We start from the raw sequence: 16,102 nt of genomic DNA, 5'->3' as shown, positions 1-16,102 counted from the left end.
AGAGCATCCTAGCGCTGGTGTCGCTCTCGAGGCTCTGAAATTCAAAAAGACAAACTCAGGCACACAATTTCTGTAACCATTCTTCTCAAATACTACTAAAAACTGGGAAAAACCGACGTACTGCGTCGGTTAATTTTTAAAATTATTTTCTAAAATAAACCGATGGAGTCCGTTGGGTTTTTTTTTATATAAAAAAATCGTCAGACTCCGTCGGTTTTTAGAGTGAAAAAACAGTATAAATTAAATCAATGTAAGTATATGAACAAAGAATATCAATGGTCTAGTGGTAAATCCCTTTAATGCCAAGGAACATAGCCGGGTTCTATTCCAAGTTCCTACATTTCATTCTTTAATTTTCAAAAAAAAAAAAAAAAAAAAACTCGTCAGTTTTTTAAATTTTTTTTTTTTACAAAACCGATGGACTCCGTCGGTTACGAAAAGCGACAGAGAACTTGAGGAAAAAAATTGAGGTTAAAGAATGAACTTGAGGGAAAAGAAGTGAGGAGAGAGAGAGAGAGAGAGAGAGAGAGAGAGAGAGAGAGAGAGAAGTTTGAGGAAGGGTTTAACATTAATCTCACAGAGGTTTATGTGTTTGTACGCTGTTTGTATAAAAAAATAGACTGGGACCAAATTTGATAAGTTTTTAAATAGTTAAAGGACTAAAACCGGTAAATGTATAGTTAAAGGACCATTTTAAATTTACTCTCATAGATAAAGGACTATTTATGGCCTTTTCTCCAACACGTTGGGTCCGCCCCTGTGTGGAACTAATAAAGTTAGTTCACAAACAAGTTATCAAGTCCAATTCCCCTCCCCCCACCCCCACCCCCCTGTTGCCCGTGGGGGCTTTTTAGTTTTTTTGCAAGTTGTTTACAGAGTTACCTGCTACTATTTCCCACAAAGCACGAATACTTTTTAAACTTACGCATCATTTAGGGTAAATCTAAAGCAAGAAAAAAATAATATATGAACCCCAAAAAAACTCAAAGTAAACTCTCTTGCATGTGGAAGCCGGAATATCAACTGAGTATCAAAAACCCAATGGACTTGAGTTGTACATTGACTTCTGACTATTAAGACAAAAGTCAACGTTTTCTATGCATTATCCTTTTCTATATAACACAAGTATGCAACGTATATCAAAGTATATCACTACAAGAAAACCTTTTGTTATCAATAAAGTTTAATAATTACTTCTTGTAATATTTTCATTTCAAGAATAATTTTATAGTTCATCGGAAAGTGAAATGGCACCACCACCATCCACCACTATTCCGCCATTCGTCGGCCTCATCGTGAGGATTCTGACGTTGATTTGCTTGTTGATTTCACTCATTGTGATTGCCACCAACACTTATACTACTAGTACTGATTATGTTGATATCAAAGTCAAATCTACGGACTTTTATGCTTACAGGTAAAATTTATTCTCAGCCACAACTAAATAAATACAAATTCCCGACGGAATCTCCCATGATTTTTTATTTTTTTTTATGAAATTTGTAGGAGATGTTCTCAAACATGGTCATGAAAATTTTTCACTTTTTCCGGAAAACGTTTTCACTGTTTGGTCATGGAAATTCCAAATACAACTTAAAACACCAAAAAAAAAAAATCACTTTTTTAACTTTCAATACATTCAACAATCAAATATTCTTAGCAAAACTATAACCAAACACAACTCCATCTTCAACTCCAACTCCAAAATACCAAATAAAGTGAAAAATATTTGATTTTCATGGCCAAACGCCTACTTAGTTCCCCATCACTACTTAAAAAACATGAATTTTCGATGAAATTTCTTTGGACATTTGCTTGTCGGGAATATTTTCGACGGATTCTCCGTTTGAAATGTGAAGGAATTCGTGTTTTTTTAGTAATTAGTTTACTCTAATTCATTCAAAAAAAAAAAAAAGTTGAGTGATATATATAGTGGTACAAATAATGAAATGACATGACTAATTTTAATGATCATATGCAGATACTTGATTTCTACTGTGGTCATTGGAATAGCATATACTCTTCTCCAAACTGCCTTCACAATTTTCTTTGTGAGCACTGGAAATCGCCTTGGTGGTGAAGGTCTTTGTCTATTTGACTTCTATGGTGACAAGGTAAAAAAAATTCCTATCCCTTTTTGTTCCTATAGCTATAAGGTAAACGTAGAAAAAAAAAAATACTCCTATTGAACAAAAGGGAGAGGAAGAGAGAAAACAAGATATTTGATTAAATTAAGTTCTACCACAACTTTTTTTGATTTATTGGGTTTGAAATCTATTACAAGTATGTACTCTTATTTAGTGAAATTTTAGGAGATTTTTACACAACACACAACAGCCGAACAGCCCCTACAACAAAAAAGAATCTTAATCTTTTATTTTTTTTAACAAATTTTAACCAGCATAAATCGTTGTATAATCAGTGTATACATTGATTATATACTTGTTATATACTACTGAGTATACACCAACAACTGCTGCAATCTGTTATGGCTAAGCGGGTGAAATATTATTTAGCAGGTTGGCTAAAATGTTAAAATCTCATTTTTCTTAACACGTGTATAGGTTATGAGCTAAAGATAGCTGGTTCTGATCATGAACCCATATCTTCTACCCTACCTTAGTCTATGTTGATTGTGTAAAATTTTCTTAACAGAATTAGTGTAGCTTAACCTATGGTAGTAGTATGTTCGAATACTACCATTTTTATCAAACTACAAATTACACCTTATACTTATGAACGCGTAGATATATTTTACATTGTCATTACATATGTTTGGGTAAATGATTCTTTATTTTAATGGTTTTGTGCAGTTTATTTCCAACTTCCTTGCTACTGGAGCAGCTGCAAGTTTTGGGATGATGCAAGATTATAGGAGACTTATAGGCAATGATGAAGGCAGTAAATTTATCAACACTGCAAATGCTGCTGCCAGCCTTTGCCTTATAGGATTCTTTTTTTCTGCTGCTTCATCAATTTTATCATCCTTTGCTCTTCCAAAAAAAGCTTGATCTAAAAAAAATAAAAAATCTTTGATTAGTTTGATCCAATGTTTTGAGAGATTATGTTTTTCTTTTTCACACGTTTGGTCAGTCATGAAGTACTGTTGAGTTGCAATTTGTATCTAAAATGTATGTAATTTATTAAGTAAGGTTGTGAAGTTGTGTGAGTTTTAGGGTGGTTTTTTATTATTTCTAACTTTGTTTTGAGAATTGTACTCGTCAATTTGAGTATTTTCTTGTGTATCCCTTTAGAAATTGTATTTTCCAAAGTCAATAAAATTAGTCATCTGTGAATTGCAGACATTTCTATTATTTAGTATCCATAATGCCTCGAAACCCCGTTAATAGTAGAGGAGAGAAAAATATGACAGTGTAAATAATATGTATATATATATATATATATATATATATATTGACGGTGCAAATGTTTACACGATTGGGTAATTTATAAGATAAAATATAGGTACATATCTTGATAAACATAAATTGATAATTAATTACTACTTTATATAAGACTATTACATGTTAAAATTCATGTGAGGCTACATTTTGTGAGAGAAAAAAATGAATCTAAAACTTGTGGACACATAAGTGTAATATGTGGGTCTAGTTTTTTCTCTCAACAAAGGGAGACTCACACAACTAATGTCAGTTATGTGAGGCACATAATAAAAAAATTCATTGCTTTCCTATTTCTACCCTTTCCCTTCATTCTCCTTTTACGTCCATTCCTACACGCTACATGGCCCTATGTAATGTAATTGGTACATTATAATATATATTTATGAATTTTTTTCTTGCCCCTTAGTCTATTCCATTCATTTTATATGATATTTTTAGCTTTTATATTTAGTTCGAAAAAATAATTTTTTTATATAATCAAGACGGTTTTAATAGTTTTTTGTTTCAACTTTATTCATATTTTTAGTTAAATGAATTTTTACATAACCAATAATCCATATTAAATTGTTATTATTTAATTAAGGGTAATTTAGTAAAACTACTTTTTACTTTTTAGGGGTAAGTGATTTTTTAAGGAGTGTGCCCGACTAAAAACATTATATAATATGGGCCGGAGGATGTATTAGATTATCCTTTTCATCATTTGTCATCATACATTTTGGTAAAGTTTAGACAACTTTTGAGCCACATATTCGTTTTCAACTTGAGCATTTAGTAGAACTTATTAATATAATTATTCTCCCTCCTTTCCAACTTATGTGACTATTCATTTTTCGAGAGTACATTTGACTAAACTTGAAACTGAATCGAATTAGATCAACTTGCAATTTTAATTGAAAATTAATATTTTTAAGCATAAACTATGTATGAAGAACTAAACTAATTTTTGAAGTTCATTATGTTTTTATTCCTTAATTTCGTCTAAAACTAAGCTCAGATCACCGCATTTAACTAGCATAAACTCTTCACACATGAAATATCATGAGTGAAATTAAAACTTAATAAGTGTCAAAATAATCTATTTTTATCTAATACATAAATTATATTCTCCCAAATTCAGAAAAATGCCAATATTTTTTCAATTTGTGATTCTCATTGTGTTGCAATTATTTTTACATAATTTAAATCACGATACTTTACATAATCTCTAGTCGTTTGTATCCTTTTGATATTTGATAATTCTCTTGCCAAACTTTCTTCCTCATAAATAATTTTTTGTTTAAAAATTATCTAATTAGGTGATCAAGAAGGCATTTGACGATGGACTCTAGATATTTTTCACTTTATTTGGAATTTATGGAATTGGAGTTGGAGTTGAAGATGAAGTTGTGTTTGGCTATAACTTTTGCAAAGAATATTTGAAATAATGTTCATGCTTGAATGTAGTTAAATACAACTTCAAAAATGAAAAGTGAATTAGAAAACAGGTTATAAGTTGTTCAGAATTTGAAATACAAAAGTTGGATTTGGAATTTTCATGACCAAACACTTTTTTTCCTCAAATTTTTTTTATTACATAGGTGGTGGGGAAGGGGATTACAACGTGGGGATTCGAAACTCTCACCAACAAAGTGAAAGTTCAGGTAACCAACCAATTGAGCTACTAGATCCCTGCCAAGACCAAACACTATTTTCAAATAAAGTGAATATTTTTTTGGCCAAACGGGTCCTAAGAAATTTTTATGATTATGAAGACATTTCAGCATACATGTTGCAGTAATAAATACAAATAAAACTTCTTTAATTAAAATAATATTACTTTATATCTAGAGTTTGGACCCGGACTTAGCACGCGCCTCGTGTAATTAGTTAAATAATATATTATCACATGTTAAAATTCACTAACATTATAGGTGCATGTAACTTAGATGATGCAGTTGTGTCCCACGTCGTCTTCACCTTGCGTTGTTCATTACTTATTACTCGAATTTTTGGATCCGGAAATGCAAATGGGCATGTGACGTAAAAATTATGCCAGAGAGAAAGACATGAGGATGTGTAGACTTTTGGGGACTATTTTTAGTGGTAAGTAAAGTAAGACAATTCTTTGAAACTCAAATCACACGCTGATTAACAAATCTATCGCTCTCGATATCCCTTGAGCTAACTTGTTATAATCCCAAGTAAAAGAAGAATATGCGTCCATTTTTATAGGCGTGAGTTAAGCTTAGGGTAGAGTAGCCTCTAAGAAACTCTAACAGATATTGGGCTCATCTTGTAGAGTCCCACAAAATTTCCATAGCTACAATGATAAATATGTGTAGGGATCTAGTAGCTCAGTTGGTTGACTACCTGAACTCTCACTTTATTGGTGAGGGTTCGAATCCACATTGTAATCCCCTCCCCTATATACCCTACCCCTCCCCCGCTATGTAATAAAAAATAATTTTATAGGGATCTAGTAGCTCAGTTGGTTCGCTACCTGAACTCTCACCTTATTGGTGAGGGTTCGAATCCCCACATTGTAATCCCCTTCCCCAACCCCCTATGTAATAAAAACAATTTTAAAAAAATATATATATGCAAAGTGAAAGGTAGGTTTTGATCCATTAAGGAAAATGCTTTATCCCTAGGGATCAAATCTCTTTCAAAAAGTTTTAGCTCGGAGTCACTTACTCTTGGAGGTAGGAAAAGAGATAATTTTTTCCTCTAATTAGAAGTTGCAGGTTTATATGTGAAAAAGATAAATGATCTCTTCAAAGGTTGTAAACTATCAATAAAATTTAAGCTTAGTTTAATTTGATGATTTCTTCAAAGGTTCAGAGTGATTATCTGGCTCATATTTACACTGCATTGATCTATATAATTTGATCACTTTGCTATTAGAAAAAAAGAAGCTAATCTTGGAAAGAACACAATGAAAACAAGTTACTTACATCTAGTGTTTTATACTAAACAATATTAATTTACCATAATCTATAAGTTATATATATATTTCTACTATATAGAAGACTGGTGAGTGAGAAGACCAAGGGTAAAGTGATCATTTCAAACGAAAATTTAAGAATCGATCGCATATCTCTAGGTACATTCAGCATATTATGTATGTACAGTTTGACTGATTTGACATAAAAACCAACTATCTTTCAAAGAATTTCAATTCATTCTCATACCACCTCTTTCTAGCTGACACATGTTCTTAGTGGGCCCATCGATCTCTTTATGATTGCGACCGACAACTTTTTGTAGTAACTTATTCAACTTTAGTCCAATAAAAATTTTAAGTTGTTAACTTCTTTTAAGATATCTTTTTCCCAGCTACCAAAACATTTTACAAAGAAAAACTATTAACCCATTTTGTAAACGTTTTGTGATTAATAAAAGTAATTGTTGTAAAAGCTGATCTTTACATAGTTGTATCAAATATATGACAAGTTGATCATCAACATTGGAGTTCTCATTTCCTCACTCCATTATTAGGGCCAATTTTGGAAACACCCCCCCCCCCCCCCACCCTAACTAAATATATCCCAAATAAAAAATATTATATTTCTATCGTTTCAATTTATATGATGGTATTTGACTAGACATAAAAATAAAGAAAGAAATATTTTTTAAAAAACTTGTGTTTTAAAATAAAAGATAGATATTTGTGTCACTAAGAATTATCTCATTATAGAAAAATATAATTTTTTCTTCGAGCTGACTAAAAAAAATGCCTCTTAGATTAGGACGAACGAAGTAGTATGTAATTTTATAATATTTAATTCGAACCCACTTCATAACTTTTGAAAGTTTGTAATTTCTCTATTTACTTGAATTAATATGAATATATGACATGACAAATAATGTTAATTTGACAAGAGAACTAAATTCAACATATATTAAACAATTTTTAAAACTTTATCACTGTTACATGCATAGTTGGAAATAAAAGATGTGACTTAGATTTCACCTAATAACTAGAATAATGAATTTTTAACTTAAATATACTCCAATAATACACAAAACACTCGATGTACTTGATATATTTAGGCTTTTTTATAGTTAATCCAAAGAAGATTAGCACATAAAGTATCATGAATTTCTTTGATATTATTATATTGTAGAATTTAAGTGAGGAACTTTTAATAAAATATACAAAGGTAAGTAAAATGTACATTCTCTTCACATATTTTAAGAAAATATATGAAAATTTGTACTTTAAATTGAGAAGAAAAATTTTATAAATATTCATTTTTATTTCTTTTCTACAGATGATTAATTTATCTTTAGGTGTCTTTACTCTCTCTCTCTTTTTTTTTTTTTTAACTTCTACAGACAATATAATATAATAATAAAGAGGGTAACATATACCCCAACAAACAAACAAAACTATTTTGAAAATCTAACGATAAATTTCTTTGATATTATTATATTGTAGAATTTAAGTGAGGAACTTTTAATAAAACATACAATGGTAAGTAAACCGTACATTCTCTTCACATATTTTCAGAAAATATATGAAAATTTGTACTTTAAAATGATAATGGAAATTTTATAAATATTCATTTTTATTTCTTTTCTACGGATGATTAATTTATCTTTAGGTGCCTTTACTCTTCGTCTTTTTTAACTTCTACGAACAATATCTATCTATATATAATAGGAGAGGCAAAATGCTCTGAGAATGCCAAGTGTAATCACGTTATGATGCCAAGTGTTAACATTTTTTTTAAAAAATGTAATTAAAACAAAATAAAAACTCAAAATTAAAAACTGCCAATGTGTGATTACAACAAAAAATGAAATTAAAAAAAATAAAAACTGTCAGTGTAATCAGCATTAAAAACGTAATTAAAAAGTAAAAACTGCAAATTTGACAATCACCATTCACCATATTAAAAAGCCACATGATTTTCGTTTCTAAAAGGAAAAATAAAAAAGAAAAGGATTAAAAAAGACCAAAGAAAAATTAACTAACCCAAAGCCCTTGCCACGTATGTTAACTTCCCCTGGCAGTTTTTAAGAAATAAATTACGTATGGATCTGTTCATTTTTCTTGATCTTTTTTTGCACCCGATTAAGTGAGAATCTTCTTCACTGTTCTTAATATCTTTTTTTATGCTTACTAGTGCTTTCCAACCTGGGCAAACATGCCTGAGGGATCCTCTCAAGCAGATATTTATTGGGGAAGACTTCGCACAGGTTAGATCTGAAGCTATTTGTTATGTCATTATCTATTCATTTTTTTTTCTGGTAATAAACAAATTAAATACCCAAACATACATTTAAAGGGGTAAAGGAAAACGAGAAAAAAAATAGAGAGACATATAATATGACATTATATGAAAAATCATATTTGATAAATTTAAATAACAGAGAGAGTACGTTAACTTAAATAAAATAAACAATAATAATAAAAAATATAATTGATAAATTAAATCAATGAAATAATTTCGAGCAATAGAGTAAAAGCCGATAAGAAAAGTCATACTAGGTTAATAAGATCACGGAAAAATTATTAGATAAAGCTAAAATTGGGACGTAAAGAGTAAGAGATAAACCTAAAATACAAATAAATAGAAATTGAACAATGAAAGAATTCTACATAACAAGTTAAAATATAAAATTGAAACTCTCATGTACGTAAATTTAATAATTAAAATTAAGAATCAAAATTACACGTTAATACTAAAGAAAATAAAAATGTAATTGCTTATTACACGTAATGCTAAATTATCAATTATTTGGCTATGTAGAAGGATTAACACTTATTCCAATCAACAATGAAAATTGGTTGATTGTTTTAGAATTAGGGTGACAAAAGTCATACAATGAATAATATCATGTAACTAAGATCTTAATAGATAATGAAATATTTCTAAACAATAGAGTAAAATTTAACATATAATATAAAATCAAAATAAAAATTATTTAGAATATTAGTAAATTAACAAATTAATAAAAAGACCCCTCTTCTGGGAGGAATTAAAAATCACTTTTAGTATTAAATACATTATATTGTAACATATATTAAATACTAAATGAGAAAAGCTATTGAAAATGTCACAGTAGAAAAAGGTACCTGGGGGGGGGGGGGGGGGTAAGGGAACTAAGATAATTTAAGATATTTAAAATTAGAAAAATAAAACATAAGGATAGACTTATTTAAATTTAAGATGTAAAACGTTTTTGACTTATAATGATAAAGGTCATATTATGAATAATATCTAGAGAAAAATATAAGAAAAATTTAACAATGACAAACTTCCAGCAACATATGTTGGTATTAAAGTATAAAATATAAAATATTTTATAATATTATGATGGGGCATGTAGATAATCAGTTCCTATTCATTATCAAATATACTTTCTTGACTCACCGCGCATCGTGCAGGTACTAGTAATATAATAATAAAGAGGGTAACATATACCCCAACAAACAAAAACTATTTTGAAAATCTAACGGTTAGTTAATTGTACAAGTTTTTTTTTTTTTGAACTAATTAAATAAAAATTCAAGATGAATAATTAAAGAACTTAGAAAAATTAATCTTTTTTGTTCTTCGAGATATATGAAATCACTAACTATAGATTAACTTTTAATTGTTTAATACATATTATGTTAATCACCTTTGATTATACAACAAATAGAATAATTGATAAAAACTTTTTACATAGACCAAACAAAAATACAATAATGTAAAGATTATTAACCAACTTATTTTTATATATAATATTTTTACTTGATGAGAACTTTCTTATAGTGTGTTAATTGAGTATATATTACTAGAAATTTGCCTATGCTAAAAGAACACAAAAAGAAAAGGAAAGGAAAAAGCAATATCTATCTGTTAAATGAGCAAAAGGTGCAGTAATATAGTAATTTTTTTTTTTAAACCAGAAATCATACGTATTCAGTCACCTTTATTAATAAAGGAAAATTTTACCCTCCAAAATGAGACTTTCTAACATAAATTCGAATTAGTATGATTTTAAAGCAAATATCAAACATCAAGTGAAAAAATAAATATTTTGACTATCAAAATCATTGGGCCCGTGCCATGCACCGGCAAACCTTATATATATATATCCGCAATATTTTTGTCGGCAATAATATCATCAAAGCTTATAATCTAATAATATCAATGAGAGTTATAGTGCGAGCACTGTTCTCATCGATCGTGACTACTCGTTCTCCTGTTTTATACCAAATGACGTTACCATAATTTATAAGTGATAAATTGAGATGATTTATAAATTAGATTGAGAGATATGTGTCGTGTATTCCACTCCATGTTCGAGCAAATGTTTTTTCATGAAGGGAGGCTACTTAAACCAAAAAGAGAAAAATATCGGCTAGATTTTTAATATCGGCTGGATTTTTGTTTTCACTTTCTAGATTAATATAGAATCAAGTATTTTCCCTTAATTATGGTTATATCTGACATTGTTTAGAATTCTTTTTTGTCGGCAGCAACCACCAAAGGTCATAACTTAATATATAACATCAACATATATTTATGCCTGAGTTCAATTCTTATGGTCATTATTCGTTTTTTTCCCAGAAAAAACTACTACGGAGTAAAAGAAAGAAAAAGAGTTCGTGAGGTGTTACTGGTAGTTTGGTTAAATAGGTCATTGATGTAACTCTTGACAGCGGATGATGTTGGTTACACTCTCCTGGTTTTGTATTTTCTTATTGGTGATTAATACTCCCTCCGGGTCAAAAAAAAGAGTCTACTTAGTCATTTACACACCCCTTAATTAAATATTAATTCCTAGACAACAATAAGTAATTTGACTAAACTATCCCTAATTAAATAGGCATTAGGATTTGATTAGATAACACTTAATAAGGGCAAATATGAAAAAACAAGATTAATTCTTTCTTGATTTGCTAAGTGAACTCTTTTTTTTATCCAAGAAAAAAAGGCTAGGTGTACTTTTTTTTATCAGGAGGGAGTACAATATTTCAATTGCCAAAAACAAATATATGTCGGTGGTCTTAGTTAACCTTACAATTCACGATAACTTATGGACTTACATTTTATTAGGGCACCTAGCTTCCAAATTCCAAAAGCCATCAAGGACAAAATTGACTGTCATATTCCAAACCAATTAACGAAATGTCTCTTTCTAATGGAATATTTAATTGGTCCAATAAAACCTCTTCCAAGGTTATAAATGATCCAATCTTACATTATACTCGTATCTTAAAACAATCGATGGGATTTCTTAAAATCAAGTGGAACATTCCTCAATACATACTTGATTTGCAGCCACACATTGAGCTTGACACAAGCCGTAAAGGATGAATTTAAGATATTTGGCATATTCATATAAGACACACGGACATTCACCAATAGGAAAATCATTCCAAAAATGTTCCTTTCAATGTATTCTTTCCACACATGTAAACATTAGAACTGTGGTTTACTAGTGGTTTGAAGTGATATTGTTGCAAAATACGTAATAGTAGAGTTTGTAGATAATTGGAGGAAGATGAAATTGGGGTGTTTGGTTAATGAGAGAAAATGAAAGAACACTTAACACTTCACGCCCCTTTTGTCCATAAATCTTGTTTAAAAATTTGAGATATTATTTGGGATTATTTGAAATAAGTGTTTCTTTATTAAATTGACCTAATATTTTAACTTTAAACTTGAAATATAGAACTTGAAGTTTGAAAAATAGGTTATATGAGTTTATCAAGTTTTCACCCACAAAACTTCTATGGTATTTTCATGTATCAAAACACAACTTAATTTTCAAATATTCTTTTTCAACTTAACTTCAAATACTACAATTTTCAAATATTAACCAATTCTTGTTCAAATGCCTACTTCATTTATGAAAAGATATATATAGAGAGAGAGATAAAAGTGAACCGTCCAAACAGATCTATATCCCCCTTTAAAATGCTAAGTAGGCGTTTGGCCATTCGATATGAAATCATGATTTCATATTTTGATTTCAAATCAGCGTTTGTTTATGCGATTTGCACAAAATTTCAACTTTAACTTCATATCGTGATTTCAAATCCCAAATCCTCTTAAAAGTTGTGATTTGGGATTCCAAATTAAATCATGATTTGAAATGTTTTTTAAATGTAAAACTTGACCCATAAGTTTATATTTTGTAAAAAAAAGATCCATAAGTTGGTAGATATATTTACCAACCATTTAGATCAAATATTAAAAGATCCGCAAGTTGGTAGTATATTAAGATATTGTCCATAACATGTGGGAGGGAATTAAAGAATAGTTACACCACAACTGATGTTTATTTTTTATTTTTTTATTGAACTAAAGTTCGATCAATTGATGTTGTATTTTCTAGAAAGGCATTCCAATAGATAGCGCATTAATTTTGTTATGAACTATGATTTGCTCATTTGGTAAGATTGTATAAAAATTGAGAAAAATTTGATGGTTTTCACAACTTGTGAGGTTATTATGTCTATGAGAAAAAATACAGCTTAAGAAATCCAAATTGCATGTCCAAATAAAACTTCAACTTCAAATTATCATGATTTCAATTCATGTCCAAAAGGCTCCTAAGTCGTCAAACTACTCGGTAAATCAAATACACTTACTTATAGTTTGGAGGAAGAAAAAAAAATACAGAAAAAGGAGCTCCATCTGTCCCAATTTTATTAGTTGAAGGAATTTTGGGTATGATGGTCAAAATTCAAAACATTTAACATCTAATTTTTAATTTGAACGATAGATTTTTCAAGTTTTTAAGAAAGAAATTTATATATTTAAAATTAGGGAAAATACATAACTCCCCCCTCCCCCCCCCCCCCCCCCCCCTCAACGTATACTCGGATTAATTATGACGCACCCAACCTTTGCGAGCGACCTATTACCTCCCTGGACTTATTTTTTTTGTATTTTTGTACTTTTTTCGGCTGACATGGCACAATCAAAATTTGATGCCCAGTTGCACAGTGGAGAGTGTTGCACACTCTCTGCCACATTGGCGCCACGTCACTGCCACTTTTCCTTTCTTTTTTTTCATTTGATTTTTCTTTTATTAATTATATTTACACTAATTAACATCTAATTAACCATTAAACCCTCCACTAATTTTTTCTTCTTCATCATTAAACCCTTCTTCTTCTTCTTCATTTCAAGAAATCCATCAACCCATTTTCTTCCTCCATTAACACACACACATTCAACCCATTTTCTTCCTCCATTAACACACACACACACATTCAACTCATTTTCTTCCTCCATTAACACACACACACACATTCAACTCATTTTCTTCCTCCATTAACACACACATTCAATTTCTTTCATCAATCATAAATATCTTTTCAAGAAATCAATCAACCCATATTCTTCCTCCATTAACACACACACATTCAACCCATTTTCTTCCTCCATTAACACACACACATTCCACCCATTTTCTTTAAAATAAACAATGAAGAAATAGCACGAACTGCCCTTCAAATGGACTGGTTGCTCAAAAATATTTATTGCACGAATTGCCCTTCATTGTTTACAAAATAAACAATGAAGAAATTGCACGAACTGCCCTTCAAATGGACTGACTGCCCTTCATTGTTTACACGAATTGCCCTTCAAATAGACTGGTTGCACGAATTGCTGATAACGTCCAAATACACTCCTCAAAGAGAAAGTGTACACGGTCGTATGCAATATATTTACCCAACTATGAGTCGGGGTCGATCCCACAGGGAACAATATGCTAGGCGATTAAGAAAGTAAGGAACTTTCACCAACTAAGCTAAAGCCAAACGATAAATGATATTTTGGGTTTTTGGAGAAAGATTATAACTAATGCGGAAATGTAAACTAACCTAGAAAGCAAGTAAAATGATCAATGGCCACAAGCATGGATAATAGGAGATTACACTCAAGTAACGATCCAATGTATTTTATGATATTAAAACTAAGAACGAGGTTATGTTAATAGATAATGATTTCTAAAATCTCATTGAAAGTCTTCCAACCAAATCAATGAATTTCACTCTAAGCTTTTCCAAGCCTTAGAGTGTGATATTAGGCACAATCAATTTAACCTCAAGTAACTATCCTCTTCCGAGCTCAAGTTATTAGATGGGTTTAATGACCCAAATTCTTGTTAATTAATCTTTCCCAACCTAGATTTCCTCTTCCAAGCTCAATCTAAGTAAATGGGTGAGTCCTAGGGTTAGCTAATCCCTTTGGAAACATTCAAGAACGAGATTAATTAAAGAAACAATAACCCACTTCATTAGGAATAAAAATCATTCAATACATAAGCATAACAAGAGTTTCAAACCAAACTTTAATCAAGAATATTTTCATAAACAAGATTCAAGTAATGAATAAATACTACACACTAAAATATTCAATACAAAACAAGGAATTGAAGAAAGGTTTAAGAATTATCTCATTAAAGTGCTCCAATCTTCTCTTCCAATGGTGTAGGTTTCCCTAGCCTCCAAAACTTGCAAAATGACCAAAGATAAAAATGTTTTGTTGCCCTAAGCCTCTCTTTTATGCCCAGATTTTTCCAAGTCCAAACAATGACAAAATAAACCCCAAAGTTTCAGTTTTGCAAATCTGTCCCGTTTTTGCAAAACTGTCCAGTTTTGACAGTTTTGCAAAAATGTCCAGTTTGGCCTCTTTTTGACTTTCTTTTCACTTGGTTTCTTCCGATCACTTCTAAATCACATAAAACTGGATAGAGCACCAATATCTCATAAATCAGCCGAGGTGCAGCATCTGCGACACAGGATGCGACTCGCGGGTTCCACATGCGAATCGCATGTGGTGTTGCATCATTGTCTTATTTTATTTGGCCATTCTCTGTCAACAGATGTTGCACCACCTGCGACTCGCATGCAGTACCTGCGATTCGCAGGTGGTGCTCTGGTTCACTTCAGCTATCTTGGCTTGTTTTGCTCTATTTTGTTCCATTTTGCTCTTTTATGCTCTCCGGGCATCTTTTCCTACAAAACAACATAAAAACACAAAAAGTAACAACAAAAGTGCTTAAAGAGTCACAAAAACTTAAGGAATTAGCATCGAATATCGCGTAATTTCACGACTCATCAACACCCCCAACTTAAATTCTTTGCTTGTCCTCAAGCAAATCAAAACAAAAATCTCAATGAGGATCCACTTTAAGCACAAAAACATGACTTTGGTTGGTACCAACAATTAGGCTACAAGCATGTGAAGCTTCAACCAAATAACTCCCTCATTACAAAATACAATTTCAAGAATGCAATAGAGATTTAAAACGATCAAGCAACAACACTCAAGTCTCAATAAGTGACTCAAAACCACTAGTTTACTAGATATGCTCAATTGACTCAACTTGGAATTTTTTAATGTCACCACTCTATCGTAATCCATATGCCCTCACAAGAAAGAAAGTCCCAAAATCACTATATTCACAACAACGACGCGAGGGACAAATACACAAAAGTCACTCACACTCAACAAAGAAGTTATTGTGCTAACAAATATCACACTATAAGCTTGCCCTTATTTTCGTTCATCACTAACTCAAGAACATTCGGTTGGAGATCACATAGGCACTTTTTAAGCTTGTAATGTAGGCTTAGGGAAGGGTAGGATAAGTATTTGGGATACAAGTGACTACGCCCTCCTTGAACACTACACATACTTTATGTCCACTTTCCTCTTCATTTCAAAATATCACTCCTTCCTTTGCATACCAGT

The 16,102-nt window shown here is 30.7% G+C and overlaps 1 protein-coding gene across 1 annotated transcript; it reads left to right on the top strand.

Moving 5' to 3' along the window:
- Positions 1-1,162: 1,162 nt before the first annotated feature.
- On the top strand, positions 1,163-3,169 carry LOC132614864 (CASP-like protein PIMP1). Its single transcript, XM_060329415.1, has 3 exons — positions 1,163-1,417; positions 1,982-2,114; positions 2,814-3,169. The coding sequence occupies exons 1-3, from the start codon at positions 1,248-1,250 to the stop codon at positions 3,009-3,011; spliced, it is 501 nt and encodes a 166-aa protein (XP_060185398.1). The 5' UTR covers positions 1,163-1,247; the 3' UTR covers positions 3,012-3,169.
- The last annotated feature ends 12,933 nt before the right edge of the window (positions 3,170-16,102 follow it).

The sequence above is a fragment of the Lycium barbarum genome, chromosome 10, assembly GCF_019175385.1.
Source record: "Lycium barbarum isolate Lr01 chromosome 10, ASM1917538v2, whole genome shotgun sequence".
In the NCBI taxonomy this organism is placed as follows: Eukaryota; Viridiplantae; Streptophyta; class Magnoliopsida; order Solanales; family Solanaceae; genus Lycium; species Lycium barbarum.
This window is presented reverse-complemented; position numbering and strand designations above follow the sequence as displayed.

Bases quoted from the DNA above. Each gene is read 5' to 3' on its own strand.
- LOC132614864 (XM_060329415.1), top strand. From the start codon at position 1,248: ATGGCACCACCACCATCCACCACTATTCCGCCATTCGTCGGCCTCATC. The intron at 1,418-1,981 runs GTAAAATTTATT...GATCATATGCAG, and splicing joins ACGGACTTTTATGCTTACAG to ATACTTGATTTCTACTGTGG. The intron at 2,115-2,813 runs GTAAAAAAAATT...GGTTTTGTGCAG, and splicing joins TTGACTTCTATGGTGACAAG to TTTATTTCCAACTTCCTTGC.